At 44.6% G+C, this 23,966-nt stretch overlaps 1 protein-coding gene across 4 annotated transcripts in view; it reads left to right on the forward strand.

Annotated features, from left to right (window-relative positions):
- The window catches only part of LOC140715935 (uncharacterized), a 67,051-nt gene that overhangs the window by 19,442 nt on the left and 23,643 nt on the right, over positions 1-23,966 (forward strand). For 2 of the 4 annotated variants that reach the window (XM_073028506.1, XM_073028505.1), the window contains exon 3: positions 9,232-9,339. In XM_073028506.1, coding sequence (XP_072884607.1) covers positions 9,232-9,339 — 108 coding nt within the window. Of the gene's footprint in view, positions 1-5,877; positions 5,987-9,231; positions 9,340-13,109; positions 13,192-23,966 lie in introns of those variants that run through there. The other 2 variants (XM_073028508.1, XM_073028507.1) reach the window with 2 other exon arrangements.

A 23,966-nucleotide genomic window follows, 5' to 3' on the forward strand; every position in this document is an offset into this window, starting at 1 on the left:
TCGGTAGGCAAATTGCAGGGGGTCCATTTTGGGTGCTAGCAAGCTGCAGATGTAATCCTTGAGCAGCCTCTCAAAGAAGTTGCTTATTATTGACGTGAAGCAACAGGACGCCAGTCGTTCAGGCATGTTACCTTGGTCTTTTCTGGTACAGGGACAGAGCAGGTGAGATTCTATTCCTTTACAAACTTACTGACTGAAATCAAAAGTTTAGCCCAACTACAGATGGGTTTAAAGTGTAAATCGATGCACATTTAGAACAGGGCTGACTGACCAAAGAGCAGTTGATGTGGAGTTGTTATGTGGTAACAGAGAAAGAATTTGTAAATCTAGTTTACTTGATGGAGATGAAAAGACAGTGAGTGCAGTAATTTAGCAGTCTCTGCTTTGAAGCCTGTTTCTACGTTCACATAAAGGGAGATCACCACATAATTTGCATTACGTTATGGCAGGTGCACTGCAGTTAATTACCTATTTGAATTGAAGTGAAGGTTTTAATGTGAGAAATACAACCACCGATCTGATCCAGCACAGTGCCAGAAACACAGGCTAATGTAATTATCAAGTAATCTGTCGTGTCGTGAATTAGTTTATGGTGTATATCTGGTGGCCATAATCATGTAGGCTTTGTTTCAGGATTGGTAGGGTTACTGTAGAAAGTGAAGTTAAACTATGCCTGCCCATTTACCTCCTCCCTCGCCTCCATTCAATAGACAATAGACAACAGGTGCAGGAGTAGGCCATTCGGCCCTTCGAGCCAGCACCGCCATTCAATGTGATTGTGGCTGATCATCCACAATCAGTACCCCATTCCTGCCTTCTCCCCATATCCCTTGAACCCGCTATCTTTAAGAGCTCTATCTAAATCTTTCTTGAAAGCATCCACAGAATTGGACTCCACTGCCTTCTGAGGCAGAGCATTCCATAGATCCACAACTGTCTGGGTGAAAAAGTTTTTCCTGAACTCCGTTCTAAATGGCCTACCCCTTATTCTTAAACTGTGGCCTCTGGTTCTGGACTCCCCCAACATCAGGAACATGTTTCCTGCCTCTAGCGTGTCCAATCCCTTAATAATCTTATATGTTTCAATCAGAACCCCTCTCATCCTTCTAAATTCCAGTGTATACAAGCCCAGTCGCTCCAATCTTTCAACATATGACCGTCCCGCCATCCCGGGAATCAACCTTGTGAACCTATGCTGCACTCCCTCAATAGCAAGAATGTCCTTCCTCAAATTTGGAGACCATTCAGGGCCCCAAACAGTCCTTCCAGGAGAGGCAGCACTTCACCTGCCAATCTGCCGGGCGCGTCTATTGCATCTGGTGCTCCCGATGCGGCCTCCTCTACTTTGGTGAGGCCCTTCGTAAATTGGGGGACAATTTCATCAAGCACTTCCACTCCATCCTCTGATGAACTTCCCGGTGGCCAGACATATTAATTCCCATTCCCATTCCGGTTCCGGTTCTGACCTGTCAGTCCGTGGCCTCTTCCTATGGCAAGATGAGACCTTCCTCAGGGTGGAGGAGCAACACCTTATATTCAGTCTAGGTAGCCTCCAACTTGATGGCATGAATACTGATTTCTTCTTCTGGTTAAAAAAAATCCCTTCCCTATCCCCTCTCTAGCCTCTTAGCTCTTCTCACCTCCCTCTCACCTCCGCCTGGATCATCTTCTCCTTCTCCTATGGTGCACTTCCCGTTCAAATTCCTTTCTTCCCAGCCGTTTCTATTTCCTACCCACCTGGCTTCACCTATCCTCCTTCCCCTCTCCCCACCTTTTTTTATTCTGGCATCTTCACCCCCACCCCTTCCTTTCCAATCCCGAAGAAGATTCTCAGCCCGAAACGTCAACTGTTTATTCATTTCCATAGATGCAGCCTGACCTACTGAGTTCCTCCGGCACTTTGTCTGCGTTGCTCTGGATTTCCACCATCTGCAGAAGCTCTCCTGTTTATAAACTACTCTCTGCTTGATTAGGGGCTTTAAATTGAAATTAAGCACGGGTCACTTTGCTAGATTTATATGGTGCACTAGGAGTACATCTGACTATGGCTGACAGCAACGAAGTGCTTTCAGCATTAAGTGACAACAGGTTTTTGGTAGCTTGGCTCCTGTGAAGTATCAGTTTTAGAATGTGCCTGTCAAAGCAAAGACCATTTTTAAAGAGAGGACGATCCTCTGTTGAACGAGTTCAGGTAGCAGTTGTTTTTTATAAAAGTTCCTGTGTGTAGGGTGAGCAGTTTCAAGTTCCTGGGTGTCAAGATCTCTGAGGATCTAACCTGGTCCCAACAAATCGATGCAGTTATAAGGAAGGCAAGACAGCGGCTATACTTCATTAGGAGTTTGAAGAGATTTGGCATGTCAACAAATACACTCAAAAACTTCTAAAGATGTACCGTGGAGAGCATTCTGACAGGCTGCCACTGTCTGGTATGGGGGAGTGGGGTGCTACTGCACAGAACGGAAAGAAGCTGCGGAAGGTTGTAAATTTAGTCAGCTCCATCTTGGGTACTAGCCTGCAAAGTACCCAGGACATCTTCGAGGAGCACTGTCTCAGAAAGGCAGCGTCCATTATTAAGGACCTCCAGAATCCAGGGCATGCCCTTTTCTCACTGTTACCATCAGGGAGGAGGTACAGAAGCCTGAAGACACACACTCAGTGATTCAGGAACAGCTTCTTCCCCTCTGCCACCCAATTCCTAAATAAACATTGAACCCTTGAACACTACCTCCCTTTTTAAATATATATTATTTCTGGGTTTTTTGCACGACTTTTAATCTATTCAATATATACTGTAATCGATTTATTTATTTATTATTTAATTTTGTATTTTTTCTTCTATATTATCTATTGCATCGAACTGCTGCTGCTGCTAAGTTAACAAATTTCACGACACGTGCCGGTGATAATAAACCTGATTCTGATTCTGAGCTTCCACACGCCACATGACCATGAATCGTAACCTTCACTGTCGGAAGGAGATCCTTGCACCCCAGACTCGAGTTCAATCGTGACCCCGGGTATTTCCAGTGCTCCTCGCTCAGCTCACTGCCGTCTAGGGGGAGCAGCCTTCGGCCCCGCCAAACTGGGTAATCAGCTTGTGTAGACACTGTGTGATGTCCCCGCCTCGCCAAATAACAGACAGGACACCATATGCGATTAAATGATTACACTTTATAGATATCACTAAAACTAAGTGATTAACAACGATACAGTATATATGAAGGAAAAGAAAATACAGAAAAGGCGCCAAACTTATCAAAGTCCAAACCACTTCGTGCACAACCGTTGGAGCTCAATTAACAAAGTCCTCCGGCCACCATTCGATCCCCTCCGACCTCCTCTCCTCGTAGCTCAGGACCACCCGAAGTGATCAACCAAGCACCCCCGGCACGTCTGTCTTCGTCTCCTCTCCTCGCCGACAACCCTGGTCTCGGACCCCCACTCGGGGCCCATTCCATCGCCCAGCTTACAGCATCGCGTCCTCTCTCTCTCACCCCCTCGCACCGACTCCCCCAAAGCCCGCCAACACTAGTTTACAGACCCACAAGAAGGAATAACCTCCATCCCAATTGGTTAACAAATGAATCCGATTCTCGTTATCAGTAAACTTTAACCCAAACAGGCTGCGAGAGAACATAACAAAGAAGCATTCCTACTTTTAACAAAACAAAGAAGCCATTTTGATTAACACCCGCAGTAACGTAAAGAAAGAAGAAACCCCCTTACAGGAGTCTGCACGTTCTCCCTGTGACCGTGTCTATCGGTTCCGGTTGCTCCAGTTTTTCCCCCCACATCCCAAGGACGTGTGGATTATTGGGTAAATTGCCCCTAGAGTACGAGGAAGTGTTGATAAGAAAGTAGTTCAAATAAAACAAAATGATAATGTAGGATTGGTGATGGTCTGCATAGAGTCTGTGGGCCGAAGGGCCTGTTTCTGTGCTGTATCTTTCTAAATCCTTCATGATATTATTATATTTACAGATGCAGCATTTTAACAGACTTTGGAAGCAATTGGTCTGTGTGTAATTGGCCCCACGTGTGACCAATTGACCTACTAGCAGACACACTTGTGGAATGTGATCACGGGGAGAGCATACAAACTCCTTACAGACAGATCAGAGTCACTGATTCATACTGAGTGGGCGCAGGGCGAATCTGATCCTTGATGTAACACACACAAAACGCTGGAGGAACTCAGCAGGCCAGGCAGCAGAGTGCTCTTTTCCACAGATACTGCCCGGCCTGCTGGGTTCCTCCAGCATTTTGTTTGTGTTGCTTTGGATTTCCAGCATCTGCAGATTTTCTCTTGTTTGTGACTGGTCCGTGATGTCTTGATTTTTGCACGTTGTTCTGACTTCAGTCCTTTCCTTAGAATGAGGCAGATATTTTAACAGAAGCCCAGCAATAAGTGCATTAATCTAATTCCCTGGTGCTGCACTCATATTCGAATACACAGTATCTGCCACTTACTCAGCAATCTTTTCAATCAATGCACGAAACCAAGCAATCTTCAGTCTCCTCTTAAAAGGAGTGTCAACAAGAGCAAACTGTCTTTTTAGTAGATCAGTGTTTCGTGATAAAACTGGTTACTTCAGCAGTAAAGTGCAATGGATGAAAAGATAGTTTTGCAAATATCAATCTCCATCTTTTAAAACGGTGAGGTCTCCTAGCATAACTGACAGGGTGATCACTCAATCTTCTCTGATTTATATGGGAAGTGCAACTTTCCATATTTTGCTATTTTATTGAGATTGAAAGAGTATGGAGAAAGTTCACAAGGACTTTGCCAGGACTTGAGGACCTAGGTTATTGGGAAAGTTTGAATACGTTAGAACTTTACTCCCTGGAACGTAGAAGAATAAGAGGTGATTTGAGAGAGGGATAAAAAATTATGAGGGGTAGAGATAGGCTTTTTCCACTGAGGTTGGGCGGGTCTAGAACTGGAGGTCATGGGTTAAGGGTGAAAGGTGAAATGTTTAAGGGGAACATCACTCAGAGGGTGGTGAGAGTGAGGAACAAAGTGGTAGATGCGGGGTTGATTTCAACACTTATGAGAAGTTTGGATAGGTAAATGAAGGAGATATGGAGGCTATAATCTGGGTGCAAGTTGATAGTTGATGGGACTAGGCAGCAAAATAGTTTGGTATGAATTAGATGGGCTGAATGGCCTCTTTCTGTGCCATAATGTTCTAGGACTCCATCATATTTATAAACTATGGGATATGGGATTTATACGTTCATTATAAGCAGCCACAATGGAGAGACCTTTTGGGACCGCATTGCATTGCTCTGTGAAGTCAGGCAGAAAACAAGTTTTGAATAGGCATCAGAGAATTTTGAAAGAGCCACAGAGAGGTCAAAGTGAGGTGAGCAAAAGTTTCCCAAGTGGTATGTAACATGAGGAAATGTGACATTACTCACTCTGGTAAGAGTGGAGATAAAAAACAGAATATTGTTTCAACCAAGAGAATTATTGCCTTTCAGAAGGGTTTGGGCAGCCTCAAACAGAATGTTAGTATGTCGGTGCAGCAAGTCCTGTGAAACTCCAATATCTCCCATCGGATTGGTCAGGAATCCTGTCTATCAGGCTTGTGACTCACTCGTCGGTCTGGATTGAGAGCCGGGAAGGGGCAGAGGGCAAGCAGGGTGTGATCTAGAGCTGGGGTCTGGATGTGCATCTGGAGGCCGGAAGTGGGGTGTCAAAACTGTCGACAGGTTTGCAACCGGCAGCCGGGGACTGGATTTTTTTGTGACTTTTCCTCTCCATTTCGACTTACTGAGCTCGCTGGAAAAGCTAACACAGAAACCAGAACATGGTATTCTAAAGGCAGGATGATGCAACCATGGCTGACGAGAGAAGTCAAAGCCAAAGAGAGGGCATACAGTAGAGCAAAAAGTAGTGAGAAGTCAGAGGATTGGGAAGCTTTTAAAAACCAACAGAAGGCAGCTAAAAAAGTCATAAAGAGGGAAAAGATGGAATACGAAGGTAAGCTAGCCAGTATTATTAAAGAGGGTACAAAAAGATTCTTTCAATATATGAAATGTAAAAGAGAGGCGAGGGTAGATATCGGACTGCTGGTAAAATGATCCTGGAGAGGTAGTAATTGGGGACAAGGAAATGGCATTTGAACTGAATAAGTATTTTGCATCAGACTTCACTGTGGGAAACACTAGCAGTATGGTGAAAGTTTGAGTGGTCGGGGGCAGAAGTGAGTGAAGTTGCCATCACTAGAGAGAAGGTGCTTGGGAAACTGAAAGGTCTGAAGATAGATAAGTCCCCTGGACCAGATGGCCTACACCCCAGGGTTCTGAAAGAGGCAGCTGAAGACATTGTGGAGGCATTAATGATCTTTCAAGGATCACTAGATTCTGGCATCGTTCTGGAGGACTGGAAAATTGCAAATATCACTCCAGTCTTCAAGAAGAGGGAGAGGCAGAGGAAAGGAAACTATAGGCTAGTTAGTCTGACCTCAGTGGTTGGGAAGATGTTGGAATTGATTGTTAAGAATGTGGTTTCATGTTACTTCGAGGCACATGATAAAATAGGCTGAAGTCAGCATGGACTCCTTACAGGAAAATCTTGTCTGAGAAATCTGCTGGTATTCTTTGAAGAAATAACAAGCAGGGTAGACAAAGGAGAATCGGTGGATGTTGTGTGCTTGGATTTTCAGAATGCCTGTGTGGTGAACTACATATACCTGTCTGGACACGCCCCCCCCCCCCACTGACTGCTCCTGTGGCTCCTCCCACGGACCCCTGTATAAAGGCGATTGGAGACACCGCCCCAGCCTCGGTCTCCAGGATGCAGTGTGGTGGTCAATTGCTGCTTGTTCTTTCTTCCAGCCGATAAAAGCCTATATCTCGCCTCACGTCTCCAAGAGTTATTGATGGCGCATCAGCCTGTGACAAGGTGCCATGCAGGAGACTGCTTAACAAGTTACAAGTTATTACAGGAAAGAAGCTAACATAGATAAAGCATTGGCCGATCAGCAGGAGGCAAAGAGTGGGAATAAAAGGAACCTTTTCTGTTTGGCTGCTGGCGACTAGTGGTGTTCCACAGGGGTCTGTGTTGGAACTGATCCTTATTACGTTATATGTCAATGATTTGGATGACGGAATTGATGGCTTTGTGGCCGAGTTTGCAGGAAGCACAAAGATTGATGGAGGGGCAGGTAGTGTTGAGGAAGCAGAGAGGCTACAGGAGAACTTAGACAGATGAGGAGAATGGGCAAAGAAGTGGCAGATGGAATACAGTGTCGGTAAGTGTATGGTCATGCACTTTTGTAGAAAAAATAAAAGTGTACAATATTTTCTAAATGAAGAAAAAGTTCTGAACCTGAGGTGCAAAGGGACTTGGGAGTTGTCATACATGATTCCGTAAAGGTTAATTCATAAGTTGAATTAGAGGTGAGGAAGACAAAAGTGATGTTAGCATTCATTTCAAGAGGACTAGAAAATAAAAGCAAGAATGCAATGTTGAGAATTTGTAAAGCACTGGCAAGGCCTCATTTGGAGTATCTTGAGCAGGTTTCAGCCCCATACCTAAGAAAGCATGTGCTGACGTTGGAGGGTGTTCAAATTGAGCTGGCGAGAAGGACTCCAGGATTGAAAGGCTTGTCGTATGAGGAGCATTTGATGGCTCTAGGTTTCTAATCACTGGAAATTGAGAAGAATGAGGTAAGGGGGGATCTCATTGAAACCTACCGAATGTTGAAAAGCCTTGATAGAGTTGATGTGGAGAGGATGATTCCTATGGTGGAGAGTCTGAAGGCAGAGGACACAGCGTCAGAATAGAGGGACATTCTCTGTGTCAAAAGCCTCCCTCTGATATCCACACCTCCTATACCTTTCTCCAGTCTCCTCTCTTATTATCTATTCCTCATCTGGGGAAAAAGTTGCTAGTGGTTACTATAGATGGAGATAATCTTGTAGACCTCTATCAAGTTACCTCTCATCCTCCTATGCTCCAAAGAGAAAAATCCAAGTTTGCTCAACCTTTCCTTATAAGTCATGCTCCCGAATCCAGTCATCATCCTGGTAAATCTCCTTGCACCCTCTAAAACTTCCAGAACTTCCCTATGAAGAGGCAACCAGAAGTGAATGCATTTTGTGAATCGTTTGTCCATTATGTGCCATGCTGCATGGCGTGGGTGATCATGGTCTTTCTATGACCATGATTATTCTTTGCAAGTTTCACTACTGAGGTGTTTCACCTTTGCCTTCACCTGGGCAGTGTCTTTACAAGGTGGGTGAGATCCATTATCAATACTCTTCAGAGATTGTCTGCCTGGTGTCAGTGGTCGCATAACCAGGACCAGCTGCTCATACGACCGTCCACCACCTACTTCCATAGCTTCACATGACCCTGACTGAGGGGCTAAGCAGGTGCTACACCTTGCCCAAGGGTGACCTACAGCCTAGCGGAGGGAAGGGGCACCTCACACCTCCTTTGGTAGAGACATATCCCCACCCTACCACCCATTTGGAAGGTCCTGGTGGACCAAAGAAGGGGTCTATTTCTATGTTGTATTAGCCTATAACTAAGAGCTGTATTGTCTGAATTGTTGAATATACGGAGGCTATAGATAGACAACATTTTGCCCTATTGAGGAGTGAAGGTTATAACGATCAGAGAGAATAGTGAAGCTGAAGCTAGTATCAGATCGAGAAAAAGTCCATTGAATAGCAGGTTTGAGGCAACAAATGGTCTATTCTTGCTTCTGCATCTTATATTTTTGTATAAATCTACAGAGCACGCAAACACCAATGTAAGATTAGTGAATTTGTATGAGTGGTTTCCAATGTTATCACTCTTTGCCACCCTCTCAGTTTATTGTTTTTCTCTCGAGCAAATTTCTTGAATGTTGTAGAGTCACTTTCAAAGACACGACAACAAGTTCTCAATTTTTTTCATTTATTTGGTTATTATTTGTTCTTTTGTTTGCATTTGGTCAGTTTGTCTTCTTTTGCACATTGGTTGCTTGCGGTCTTTGTTTAAGTGCCGTTTCTCCATTGATTCTATTAGACTTCTTTGTTCCACGGCAAGAAAAATAAATCTCCAGGTGGAACGTGTTGACGCTTTGAAAATGAGTTTACTTCGAACTTTGAAAACCACTTTCATCTTTTATGCAAAGGTTTGGATTTGAAATTTGGTAACTCCAAAGGAGTCAGTGTTCTGTTAGGGAATGATAGCTTTTCTTCTCTTTTTTTTCCCCCACCTTCGCATGTCAGATGATAACAAGAAATGAGCTGTCAAGTGAATCTTTCCAGACGTGTCCTGCGAAGGATGCCAAATCAATCAAAGCAAAGCCAGTGGTGAAAGAAGAACGTGACAAATCTGTGAGTGCTCGGATTTAAAATATTATTCTAAACTATTTGAAATGTGACAACACTGGTGTTTTTAGCTAAACATGGTAATGTCAACCATTAGAAATTTTCACCGGCAAGTGGTAAAACACTGAATTACTCATAACAAGTTTTAACAATCAATTTGTTCAGTCTTTCATTGATTCTATTATGGTTATTATTCTATTATGAGTACGCTGGCAGAAAAATGAATCTCATGGTTGTATATATGTACTTTGACAGTAAATTGACTTTGAACTTTAATTGAACATGATTAGACTTGGCAACCTAGGGAACAAATCGTGTAAATAGTCAAACTTGGAGGCACATTGGTTCAGTAATGAGCCCAACACCTCTGATACTGGTGGATCAAACCTGTCATTGAAGTTGAAACTTCTAATATATCTTAAATCCAAGAGATTGTTCAGAAGCTGGAGATCCCAGAGCAAAGCACACAAGATGCTGGAGGAAGTCAGTAGGTGAAGCTGCATCTACACCGAGACCTTTCATCAGGACTGTCGATATTAATATACTTAAGTTATTGGTGACAAATGTAATGCCAGCTGTACAAGGCTTACACCGGATATTATGTGACCTGATCATAGAGTCCCATGTGGAACTTGGCAAAGCATCAGCCAGGAGGCAAGAGAAAATAAATCTTAAAGAAAAACTGGAAGTGGTGTAACCTGGATATGAAAGGAACTTCTGTTTATTTCGGGAATGGTGTTCAAAGGTGGAAAGCTTGTGCACCTTTAATTGTAGAGAAGGACCCAGAAGTGAAAAATGTTCTATAGCTGTGTCCCCTCTACGGGTAATCACGGTGTCCCCAGCACAGAGGATGGATGCTGCCATTTATCACCCCCAGAAAGTCCGATCCTGCTGTAATCCATGATCCAAATCGAAGGGCAGCCCGGAGCTGAACCCTGTTCCTCTCGGCTGATGCCTCCTGTATTGTCAATGCTTCCCTCCCCAGTTCAGTACTTCAATCATTCAAATGGTTCCATTTAATATCAGAGAATGTATACAACCTGAAATTCTTACTCTTCACAGACGTCCACAAAACTGAAAGGAAACCCAAAGAATGAATGACAGAAGATGTCAGAACCCCAAAGCACCCCCTCCCCCCTCCCATGCACAAGCAGCAGCAAAACATCAGCCCTTCTCCCGCCCCCTCCCCCCTTGCCCCAAAAAAAGCATCAACAACTGCCCCCCCCACCAGGGAAGCGATAGCAAAGCCCCCAGAGAGACCATGATTTAGAGTCCAGCAAAAACAACCATCTCTCCCAACATTTCAAAAAGGCTGCCCCTTGCTCGTGAGGGAGAGAGTGAGGTCGCTCCTGCAGCCGCGGGAGGGGAGACCAGCAGTTCGCTGTTTCAATGTCACAATCTGCCACATCGCTTGTCCGAGTTCCCCCGACTGGGTGACCAAAAGACGAGAGAGAGAGAGAGAGACACACACACACACACTCACACTCACACTCACACTCACACTCACACTCACACTCACACTCACACTCACACACACACACACACACACACACACACACACACACACACTCACACACACACACACACACACACTCACACACACACACACACACACACACACACACACACACACACACACACACACACACACACACACCCCCCCCCCGCTGCCTCGATGTTTCGATCTTCTGCCGTGCTTCATCGGACAACCTCCACAGGGAATCGAATCGTCCATGGGCCGCACACCGAAAGCGCACGCCTTCCAAAGCCACACCTGGAGGTATTGAAATGCCAGAGGCCACACGGCGAGTCCGAGAACGAGAACCCACTGCCCGTGAAGCACCGTAGTTTGAGCTACAGCTGTAGTTTACAGACTCCGACAGGACCCCCGGCCACCTCGAAGTTACTTCCTGCGGAGCAAATAAAAAGCAACCAGTAACGTAATGAATTAATAATTGTGGCAAAGCAGAATGATAAATCTGCGTGTTGAGGAGCAAATGGTGAATACGTATCCATTAGCAAAAATAGAAAAAGCGCAGGGTTGGCTGCTTCCATTAATGATCAATTTCAATCAATCAAATATTGGAAAAGGTTGAGGGCAGCATGAAATGTAAATCAATTCAATTCATTTGACCATGTTGACAACTGATAAATCATTAAAGATGGATGTATTCATCGGGGGCGGGGGGGGAGAAGGCAAAGGGAGAAGGGGGTGGGGGTGGAGGTGGAGGTGAGAGGGGGAAGAGGAAAGGGGTGGGGGGGAAAGAAGGTAAGTGAGGCAGGACGAAGGGGAAGGAGGGGAACGAGAGAGGGTGGAAGTGGGAATGGAGAGGGGGCAGGGAAGGGGAGAGGGAAGGGGAGGGGGAAAGGGAGAGGGGCAGAGGAAAGGGAGAGGGGAGGGTGCTATGGTGAAAAGGAGGGGAGCCAAAGGGAAGAGAGAAGGGGAGGAGGGGATGAGGAAATGGGAGGAGGGGGTGAGGAAATGGGCAGGAACGGAGGGGAGGAAGAAGACACAAAAAATTGGTGCCAGACTGTAAAAGCTGTACAACAGGAAAATCTGGGATACAAGAGAGGTCTGAGGTGGAGAATTGTTGGCTGATAACCTTTAGAGGAAAAGGGAGGAATGAGACGTGGAACAGAGTTCTAAAAGGACAAGTGTTTTAAGATCAAGGCATTATTAAACTAGTGTTTTTATAAATGACCTGGATGAGGAAGTGAAGGGATGGGTTAGTACGTTTGCTGATGTCACAAAGGTTGGAGGTATTGTGGATAGTGCGGAGGGCTGACAGAGGTTACAGCGGGACATTGATAGGATGCAAAACTGGGCTGAGAAGTGGCAGATGGAGGTCAATCCAGATAAGTGTGAGGTGGTTCATTTTGGTAGGTCAAATATGATGGCAAAATATAGTATTAATGGTAAGACTCTTGGCAGTGTGGAGAATCAGAAGGATCTTGGGGTCCAAGTCCATAGGACGCTCAAAGCAGCTGCGCAGGTTGACTCTGTGGTTAAGAAGGCGTATGGTGTATTGGCTTTCATCAATCATGGAATTGAATTTAGGAGCCGAGAGGTAATGTTGCAGCTATATAGGACCCTGGTCAGACCCCACTTGGAGTACTGTGCTCAGTTCTGGTCGCCTCACTACAGGAAGGATGTGGAAGCCATAGAAAGGGTGCAGAGGAGACTTACAAGGACGTTGCCTGGATTGGGGAGCATGCCTTATGAGAATAGGTTGACTGAACTTGGCCTTTTCTCCTTGGAGCAAAGGAGGATGAGAGGTGACCTGATAGAGGTGTACAAGATGATGAGAGGCATTGATCATGTGGATAGTCAGAGGCTTTTTCCCAGGGCTGAAATGGTTGCCACAAGAGGACACAGGTTTAAGGTGCTGGGGAGTATGTACAGAGCAGATGTCAGGGGTAAGATTTTTACTCAGAGAGTGGTGAGTGCATGGAATGGGCTGCCGGCAATGGTGGTGGAGGCCGATACGATAGGGTCTTTTAAGAGACTTCTAGATAGGTACAAGGAGCTTAGTGAAATAGAGGACTATAGGTAAGCCTAGTGATTTCTGAGGTAGGGACATGTTCGGCACAACTTTGTGGGCCGAAGAGCCTGTATTGTGATGTAGGTTTTCTACATTTCTATAGTGTTAATCAGGTGGCAGGTAAGTAAGCAAATAAGATAAATAATTGGAGATTTTGGCCTCTGTCCTTTAGTGGGTGCTCCTAAAGGGAGGTCACTACATTCAAATGGTCTCTCTCTCCCCCTCTCTCTGTACAGTCGGAGGATGGTGCCAGATTTCGGGTTTTCGACGTGCTTTGTGGATCGGACTCTGTAGTTCACGTTACGATGTGTTTCTGGTTTGTGGTCACTCCTGTTTTGTTGATATTTTATGCGATTTTGAACAACATGCATGGACTCCTTAAATTTTGCACTTTATGTTCTGTGTTTTTTTTTGTTTTTCAGCTTTTTTTTGGTTGCTGTTAGCACAGTTTTTGCACAGTGTGGGGGGAGGGGGTTGATATTTTTCTTTGAACAGGTTCCATGCTGTTTGTTTCGTGAATGTCTGTGGGGCAGATGAACGTCAGGGCATGCATACTTTGATAATATATCTCCTTTGAATCTTTGAATCAAATTTGATTTATTTGGAAAATAAATGATTTGGAGGTGGCTCTTTGGAATGAGCTGCCAGAAGGGGCTGGCGAAGGCAGAAACAGTTGCTGCATCTGAAAGCCATTTGGACAGGGGACACATAGAGGAATACGGGGGACAAATAGAGGAATGCAGGCAAATGGGATTGAATGTTAATTAAACTTTAATCCCATTATCTCTATCTGTCACCTGCACATCAACACATTCAGTGAAATGTGTCACTTATGTCAAGCAGTGCTTGGTGGTTAACACAACGGTTTACAGGGCAGGCGACCCGGGTTCAATTCCTGCCACTGCCTGTAAGGAGTCTGTACATTCTCCCCGTTTCCTCCCACAGTACAAAGACGTATTGATTGGCCGTTGTGAATTGTGGATTTAGCCACACTGTAGCTAAATAAGTAAATCTGAATAAATAAATAAAACAATCTGAGGGATTGTAGGCAGCCCAAAAGTGTCCCATACATCTTTGGGAATGTGGGAGGAAACCAGAGCACCTGGAGGAAACCCATATGCGATCACAGAGAAAATGTAAAAACTCCGGGGCGGAATTGAACCCCAGTCGCTGGTACTGTCGAAGTGTTAAACTAATCACTATGCTACTGTGCTGGACAACTTTAGCTGAAGGTTCTTGTTGTATATTATTTCTTGTATATAACTTCCATACAAGAGAAAATCAGCAGATGTAAATCCAGAGCAACACGCACAAAATGGTGGAGGAACACAGCAAGCCAGGCAGCATCTATGGAAAAGAGTAAACAGTCAACTTTCAGGACAAGACCCTTCATCAGGACAGGCGAAGTATTGTTCCCAGGTTGGATATGTGGTAGCAGGTCTGGGTGAGCACATGGTTGAAGAGTCAGAAGGCAACAGAGATCACAGAGAGAGGGTTTCACAGAACTCCTGTCGAAGGGAAGATTTGAACTTCTTCAGGGTTGGCATCCCTGGAAGAGATTTCAGAAACAAGAGAAAATCTGCAGCAACACACACACACACACACACAAAATGGCGGAGGAACCCAGCAGGCCAGGTAGCATCGGTGGGAAAAGAGTACGATCAACATTTTGGGCCGAGGATAATCAAGTTGCTTTCAGTTGTGAGCTGCAAGGATTAAGGAATGCGGTTCTACTGTAGAGCATCTTCAGTGGGAGACGGCGGCAATATTAACATGAAATAAGCCCCAAATGAAACCAAAACTCACTTTGAAAATAAACGGGCTGAGAAACGGGGCACTTGATTAATTGATCCCAAAGTTTGCGGAAGCCAATTCAGATGGAGTAGAATATCCAAAACGTGAGAAATATTTCATAGCTTAGCCTGCCAATCAGCAGAAGAGAGATTACTGAGTGCAATACAGAGCAAAATGTAGGGAAGGCATACTTTCATATCCAAAGGGGGAAACTGCAGGCCAAAGGAAGTTGTTATTTCAACTTTTCTCAATGGCATTTTCATTGAAAGAATCATTCACAATTTCTGCTGAGCGCTGATCTTCCTGTCCTAGAGGATTAAACAAATTGCTGCGCGGCTGATCAAAATGCTGTATCTGACACCCACTGCCAGTGTGCCATCGAATTAATTAGATGTACTCTGCCCTGATTCACTACCTGCTTCATTTCCCACCTTAGGGGAACTGTAATTTTCCTTCAAAGTAAAGTTATATTCAAAGTACATATATGTCACCATGTACAACATTAGAATTCATTTCCTTCTCAGCCTACTCAATAACTGTATAGAACAATAATCAAAACAGAATCAATGAAAAACACACAACTTAGCCGTTCAACCAAAGTGCTGAAGACAGTAGACTGAAAATACAAACATAGTGAAACATAGAAAACCTACAGCACAATACAGGCCCTTCAGCCCACAAAGCTGTACCGAACATGTCCTTAGCTTAGAAATTACCTAGGGTTACCCATTGCCCTCTATTTTACTGAGCTCCATGTACCTGACCAGGAGTCTCTTCAAAGACCCTATCGTTTCCGCCTCCACCACCGCCACTGGCAGCCCATTCCACGCACTCACCACTCTCTGTGTAAAAAATATACCCCTGACATCTCCTCTGTACCTACTTCCAAGCACCTTAAAACTGTGCCCTCTCGTGCTAGCCATTTCAGCCCTGGGAAAAAGCCTCTGACTATCCACATGATCAATGTCTCCCGTCATCTTATACACCTCTATCAGGTCACCTCTCATCCTCCGTCACTCTAAGGAGAAAAGGCCAAGTTCACTCAACCTGTTTTCATAAGGCATGCTCCCCAATCCTGGCAATATCCTTGTAAATCTCCTCTGCACCCTTTCTATGGTTTCCACATCCTTCCTGTAGTGAGGCGACCAGAACTGAGCACAGTACTCCAAGTGGGGTCTGACCAGGGTCCTATATAGCTGCAACATTACCTCTTGGCTCCTAAACTCAATCCCACGATTGATGAAGGCCAATACACCGTACGCCTTCTTAACCACAGAGTCAACCTGCACAGCAGCTTTGAGCGTCCTATGGACTCGGACCCCAAGATCCCTCTGATCCTCCACACTGCCAAGTCTTCCCATTAATACTATTTTCTGTCATCATATTTGACCTACCAAACTGAGTCCATTGGTTGTGGGAACATTTCAATAATGGGGCAAGTGAATTTATCCCCTTTGGTTCAAGAGTCGAATGGCTGAGGGGTAATAACTGTTCCTGAACCTGGTGATGTGAGCCCTAGGCTCCTCTACCTTCTTCCTGATGGAAGCAGTACAAAGAGAGCATGTCCTGGGTGGCGAGGGTCCCTGATGATGGTGATGCTTTCATGTTAATAATCATCTTTTGCGTTTCCTGACTAGTTTTCTGCCTCAGACCTGTCTGATCTAAAAACCTGAATTATATCCCTTTGCAAAGTGTTTTATTGAAATTAAGCATTTATTAATTAGACTTATCTCTCAGCTTGGTTAGCAAAATATTAAACAAACAGATTTAAAACAATTACCATCAAATGCAATTATTTTTCATGGATCTGTTTAAGTCATTTCAATGTTCAATATAAATGAGACATGAAACGCAACTGGACTTGATTTGATTAAATGCATTTTTAAATCAAATAAAAATAAAATTCTTGTGCAACTTGAGAGAAATTGACCTGAAATAATTCTAGTATTTAATGAGTAAATTATTCTCTGTTTCATTTAGTCATGAGGTAGCCACTGGGAAGTAAATATTTCCTAATCAATTTCTTAATAAAAATATTAGACATATTAAGCAATTGACTAATTAATATGTATTACTTTCAATTTCATGTAGGAAGTCATAGCCAAGTATTTTAAAATATTAAGCAGAATCTTAATATTGTTTTATATCTATGTATTTAATTTTAACTTTGATATTTGATTTGCAATCCCTAGTTTCAATTCCTGTTTATCATATTTGTCCTATTGTGTGCAGTTTTGGGCTCCCTATCTAAGAAAGGATGTGCTGACATTGGAGAGGGTTCAGAGGAGGTTCATGTCACATAACGAGCATTTAACGGCTCTGGGCTTCTACTCTCCGGAATTCAGAAGAATGAGGAGTGACCTCATTGAAACTTATCGAATGTTGAAAAGCCTTGATAGAGTGGGTGTGGAGAGTGGGTGAGTCTAAGACCAGAGGGCACCGCCTCAGAATAGAGGCATGTCCTTTTAGAAAGGAAATGAGGAGGAATTTCTTTAGAGCAAACACGAGGAAATCTGCAGATGCTGGAAATTCAAACAACACACACAAAGTGCTGGTGGTATACAGCAGGCCAGGCAGCATCTATAAGGAGAAGCACTGTGGACGTTTTGGGCTGAGACCCTTCGTCAGGACATCGACAATGCTTCTCCTTATAGATGCTGCCTGGCCTGCTGTGTTCCACCAGCATTTTGAGTGTGTTGTAGGAATTTCTTTAGCCCCAGACTGCTGAATCTGGGAAATATACCCATGTCATTTGGGTATATTTAAAGAAGAGGTTGATAGATTCTTGATTCACCAGGGCTTGAAAGGATACAGGAAGAGAGCAGAAGATTGGGGCTAAGAGGGAAAATCAATCGGCCGTGATGAAATGGTGGAGAAGATTTGATGGCCAAATGGCCTAATTCTGCTCCTATATCTTATGGTCTTATGGTCTTTCTTTAGCGAATTTCTAGTTTAAAATGTTTTCTATGACTGGACTTTCTGCACTGAAATGTGATTAACTAATTGTTGGGTTTATGCACAGTCAAAGGTTCATTTAGTATTGAAGTATATATGCAGTATGCAACCCTGAGGTTTGACTGTTGCAAGGAGCGAATGAAGCGAACCCAAGTGCAGGACACGGGCACAGAGATTGAGTTTGGATGCTTACATGGGCGTAAACGCCGAACAGCAAACAGGAGGGATCTTGACACGGAGCCCTGATATGGAGCCTTGACTCAGAGAAATGGAGTCTCATAGGTAAACCTTGAAACTGGAGCTAAACTTAAAACAAACGGTTCTAAGCGGTCGGGAAACGTAGCTATCTCACAGGAAAAAGACCAACGATCTGGCAACTAATGGTTGTAACGCCAGGGTTCTTATGCTGCGGGATTTGATAGAAACCAGGTGTGTCGTCATCAAAGAGAATTAGCAGTAAATGGGAAATTAATGGTCGGAATCAAGGCATAATCAAAGGAAATTAGGAGCAAGATAGGGAATTAACGATCGGGACCGTGACATTGACTTCTCCAGATAGCCATTAAACAAAGACAACCACGGAAGTCGTTCAGAGAAAAACATCAACCCCTCCCCATAAAAAAACTTACAAATTAGCAACAAGAGCATCAACCATGCCCCCATGCAGAAAAACAAATCAGCAAACTGCGAGAACATCAAACCCCAACATCCCCCACCCCACCCCGTGCCACACACACACAAAAAGCTTACAAATCACGGCCAATTTAAATCGCTCAAAATTAAATGGGAGAAAATACGAAATATGTAAAACATACAGAGTCCAGCCCAATCCACAAATCGCAGAACTTTGGTAACATCATCTGACAGGATCGAGTTTTCACTAGCTATTTTATTGCTGCAGAGAGTGTCTTACTTCACTGATATGGAATGAAGATCGAATCACGCATTGACATGTTGAGATCTTTTTTTAGGAATTGGTTTTGTTTCAAGGAAGGTGCACAGCGCCAACAGGGGGCTGTTGCTGAGGGAGGTTAACATATTGAGTGTGTAGCTTGAGTGGGGTGAGGTAATTAATGAGGAAAGGCAAAAAAAAAAGCGGAGACAAGAAATAAGAAGTCGTACTGGAGGAGGTTTTTCTATCAGGACTGACACCTGTGAAAATACTGAAGATTTAAGGACCACAAATTCCTGCCGCTGCCTGTAAGGAGTTTCTTTAAATCTTTGAATCAGATTTAATTTAGTTGGAAAATAAGTGAGATGGCTAGAGATGGCTCTTTGGAATGAGCTGCCAGAAGGGAGTGGCAAAGGCAGAAACAGTTGCTGCATTTGAACGCCATTTGGACAGGTACTTGAACAGGGGACACATAGAGGAGCGCAGGCAAACGGGATTGAACGTTAATTAAACTTTAATCCCATTATCTCTATTTGTCACCTGTACATCAACACATTCAGAGAAATGTGTCACTTATGTCAATGAAGCAGGGTGGCACAGTGGTCAGCACAACGGTTTACAGTGCAGGCGACCCGGGTTCAATTCCTGCTGCTGCCTGTAAGGAGTTTGTCCGTTCTCCCCATGACCGCGTGGGTTTCCTCCGGGTGCTCCGGTTTCCTCCCACAGTCCAAAAATGTACCAGTTGGTAGGGCAATTGATCATTGTAGATTGCCCTGTGATTAGGCTAGGATTAAATCAGGAGATAGTTCAAAGGGTCAGAAGGGCCTATTCTGCCTATAAATAATAAATGTCCCATTTATTAGACCATTCAGCCCATCGCCTGCTTCTCCATGGCTGATTTATTTTACCTTTCATCCCTATCTTCTCCTGTCTTCTCCCCCTTAACCTTTGCCACCCTGACTAATCAAGAACCTATCAATGTCTGCTTTAAATATGACTTGGCCTCCACAGCTGTCCATTCCACAGATTCACCAGCTAAAGAAATTCCTCTTCATTTCTTTTCTAAGTGAGAGGACTAAAGAAAACCTTGGGCAAAAAGGGTAGGCAAGGCAGGAGGCTGGAATTAAGGAAGTTGTGGTCACTTGCACCGCTGTTTTATCTCCACAGACAGTTTCTGACCTGCTGAATATTTTCTGTTTCACTTTATGATTTCCCACCTTTGCTCTCTGTCATTCTCGGTCTCGTATTGACGGGTTGTATCACTGCAACCTCGGTAAACTTGAATGATTGGCATAAGGCATTGCTACTGGAAGGCTGAGCTCTGTGAGAAGAGTGGAGGCTGCTTGGACTAAAATGTTTCCTCTTGAAAGTTTGGATTGCTCCAGTCAGGTCACTGGAGATCAGAAGAGGGTCAAAGATACGCAGGTGAATGGTGCATTGTGAAGGATGGAAGGGGGTGGGTAATGTTTTTTTAAAATGGAGAGAACCCTCTTTCTGTCATTAGCAAAGGGACAGACACAAGAAATGTTCAGTCCTCCCTTGATGTCAAAAAGCTTGGCAGAACTGACTCCAGTCTCTAATTCTAGTCACCTTCCTCCAATGGCCTCTCAGTTTAACTTAAAACAGGGGTTCCCAACCCTAGAGTCTGCAGACCCAGTTAATGGTAGGGGTGCATGGCATAGAAACAGTTGGGAACCGCTGACTTAAAGGCCCAACTATTCTGGAGCTCGTAGTCTCTCCAGTTGTGTCGCCATGGCAACGGTCCTGGACCCTCTTCCTTGGCAGCTCACACAGTTCTGTTATAGTTTGCTATTTCAGTTCATCTCACTTCACGGCACAGTACAGGCTGTTTGGTGCCAACCACTTCACGATCAATCTAACCCTTCTCTCCCACAGAGCTCAAAACCCCCCCCCATTTCCTTTTCATCCATGTGTCTATCTGAAAGTCTCTTAAATCTCTACCACCACCCCCAGCAGGGAATTCCAGGCACTCATCGTTTACCTCTGACTCCCCCTCCTAAACTTTCCATCACTCACCTTAAAGGGATGTCCTCAGGCATTAGGCATTGTTGTCCTGGGGGAAAGGTGCTGGCTATCCACTCTATCTATGCATCTCATAATCCTATACTCCTCTATCAAGTCACCTCTCACCCTCCGTCCCTCCAAAGGGGAAAGTCCGAGCCCACTTGCTTGTTTATATCTTTGTTATGGGTTGGCAAATCTCAGAAAGGATGTATTGCCATCGGAGAGAGTCCAGGGGAGGTTCACAAGGATGATTCCAGGAATGTACGGGCTAACACATGAGGAGCGTTTGGCAGCTTTGGGCCTGTACTCACTGGAATTTAGAAGAATGCGGGGGTAGGGGGATGGATCTCATTGAAACCTACCAAATGCTGGAAGGACAAGATAGGGTGGATGCGGAGAGAATGCTTCCTCTAGTGGGGGGGGGGGGTATCCAGAACTAGAGGGCACAGCCTCTAAATTCAGGGGCGACCCTTTAGAACAGAGGCAAGGAGGAATTCTTTTAGCCAGAGAGTAGCAAAGTCTGTGGAGTGCTCTGCCACAGACCATGGTGGAGGCCAAGTCCATGTGTATATTTAAGGTGGAAGTTAATCATCTTCTGATTGGTTAGGGCTTCAAAGGATATGGCGAGAAGACGGGTGTATGGGGTTAAGTGGGATCCGGGATCAGTCATGATGGAATAGCACAGCAGACCTGATGGGCTGAATGGCCTAATTCTGTTCCTATGTCTTACAGCTTTTGAAGATATTATTAATTATTTGGTTGAAAACTCTGCGCAAACTGGCTGACATATATATGCAAGGGAAAGTCTGCAGATGCTGGAAACTAAAGTAATACACACACAGAGCTGGAGGAACTCAGCAGGCCAAGTGGCATCTATGGAAAAGCGTACTATCGATGCTTTGGGCCGAGACCCTTCATCAGGACTGGGAAAAAGAGATGAGCAGTTGGAGTAAGAACGTGGGGATTCTTGAAGAAGGGACTTGGCCTGAAACGTTGACTGTTTACTCTTTTCCTGGCCTGCTGAATTCCTCCAGTATTTTCTGTGTGTTGTTCTGTGTGTATGCAAAAGGTTTAGTGCTTTTGTCACATATTAACTTAGGTATTGTCGATTGACAGGTTGGTTAATCTCTATACTTCGTGAATTAAAATATAACACCTTCAGTCCTGTATTCATCGCCCTTTTTGATTTTGACCCCCTGTTACAATTTAACTCATCTCACTGACTGCAATTTTGCCCCACCATCTGCCTGCCCTTCCTCACAATCTCACTACATCGTATACCAACTTCCCCGTCCTCAGCCTTATCACTCTGGTTCCCACCCCCTGGCAAAATTAGTTTAAACCCTCCCCAACAGCTCTAGTCTTGAAGGAGGGTCTCAGTCCAAAATGTTGACTGTTTGCACTTCTCAAGAGAGGCTGAGTTCCTCCAGCACTTTGCTCTAGTAAACCTGCCCACAAGGATATTGATCTCCCTTGGATTCAGGTGTTACCATCCTTTGTGTACAGGTCATACCTTCCCCAGAAGAGATCCCAATGACCTCTGCACCAGTTCCTCAGCCACACATTCATCTGCCAAATCATCCTAATCTTACCCTCACTGGCACGTGGCAGAGGTAGCTATCCAGAGATTACTACCCTGGAGGTCCTGCTTTTCAGCTTTCTACAAAACTCCCTACATACTCTTTTTAGGACTTCCTCCCTTCTCCCTACCTATGCCGTTGGTACTAGCATGTACCATGACTTCCTGCTGACCACCCTCCCCCTTTAGAATGCAGTGGACTTCATCCGAGATATTCCTGATCTTGGCGTCTGGGAGGCAACACACCATTCTTTCAAGACCACAGAATCTGCTTTCTGCTCCCCTACTTATGGAATCCCCATCACTACTTCACTCGGCTTCTCCACCATCCACCCCTTCCCGAGCTGTAAGTCCAGACTCAGTGCCAGAGACCTGGTCACTGTGGCTTCCCCCCGGTAAGTTGTCCCCATCCAAAGTGGGGTACTTGTTATCGAGGGGAATGGCCACAGGGGTACTCTGTACTGGTTGCCAATTTCATGTCCCTCTCCGGAGTACCTGCCTCCTGTAAATTGGGAGTGGCTACCTTCCTGTAGTTCCTATCCATCACCTCCTTGTTCTCCCATATGGGCTGAAGGTCGTCGAGCTGCAACTCCAGTTCCTTAACATCAAACCATCAGGAATAATAGTGATAGTGCTGGGGGGCAGCCCACAATTAGAATCTTGTGGTACTTTAGATTTCTTTTAATGGTTTCGGATGGTATGGCCTTTACAGAGCTCTGATCTCAACATCATCCAGGCAGTCTGGGATTCCCTGGGGAGACAGAAGCCAGCGAGATGGCCAAAGCCCACAGAATAACTACGGCAAGTTCTCCAGCATGTTTGGAAATTGTGCAGTATCTTCTGTTCTTCACAGATTATTACTTTCTAGTCCATATCATCATTATGTGCCGTGTCATATAAGATAGATAGATAGATAGATAGATACTTTATTCATCCCCATGGGGAAATTCAACATTTTTTCCAATGTCCCATACACTTATTGTAGCAAAACTAATTACATACAATACTTAACAGTAAAAATATGATATGCATCTAAAATCACCCTCTCAAAAAGCATTAATAATAGCTTTTAAAAAGTTCTTAAGTAGTTTACTTAAATTCATTGAGTCCTAACCCCGGCACTTTAACATATCTTACTCCTGGCGGTTGAATTGTAAAGCCGAATGGCATTGGGGAGTATTGATCTCTTCATCCTGTCTGAGGAGCATTGCATCGATAGCAACCTGTCGCTGAAACTGCTTCTCTGTCTCTGGATGGTGCTATGTAGAGGATGTTCAGGGTTTTCCATAATTGACCGTAGCCTACTCAGTGCCCTTCGCTCTGCTACCAATGTTATACTCTCCAGTACTTTGCCCACGACAGAGCCCGCCTTCCTTACCAGCTTATTAAGACGTGAGGCGTCCCTCTTCTTAATGCTGCCTGCCATAGTAACATGGGTGACTATGGTCTTCCATCTGTCTTCAATCTGATTCTCACTTCTATCCACAACCATGACTGTTCTTGGCAAATTTTTCTACCAAAGTGTTGTGTCATTCCTTCTTCTGGGCAGTGTCTTTACCTAAGCTGGTGACCCCCAACCATTATCAATACTCTTCAGAGATCGTCTGCCTGGAGTCAGTGGAGGCATAACCAGGACCTATGATATGCACCAGCCGCTCATACGACCATCCACCAGTTTCCCCCATGGTTTCGTGTGACCCTGATAATGGGGCTTAGCAGGTGCTACACCTTGCCCAAGGGTGACCTGCAGGCTAGCGGAGGGAAAGGAGCACCTTACACCTCCTAGGGTAGAGATGTATCACCCGCCACCCTTAGCATCACCCTTGCAAGTATCTTATGGTTCTGA

The sequence above is a fragment of the Hemitrygon akajei genome, chromosome 24 (assembly GCF_048418815.1).
Source record: "Hemitrygon akajei chromosome 24, sHemAka1.3, whole genome shotgun sequence".
NCBI classification, from domain to species: Eukaryota; Metazoa; Chordata; class Chondrichthyes; order Myliobatiformes; family Dasyatidae; genus Hemitrygon; species Hemitrygon akajei.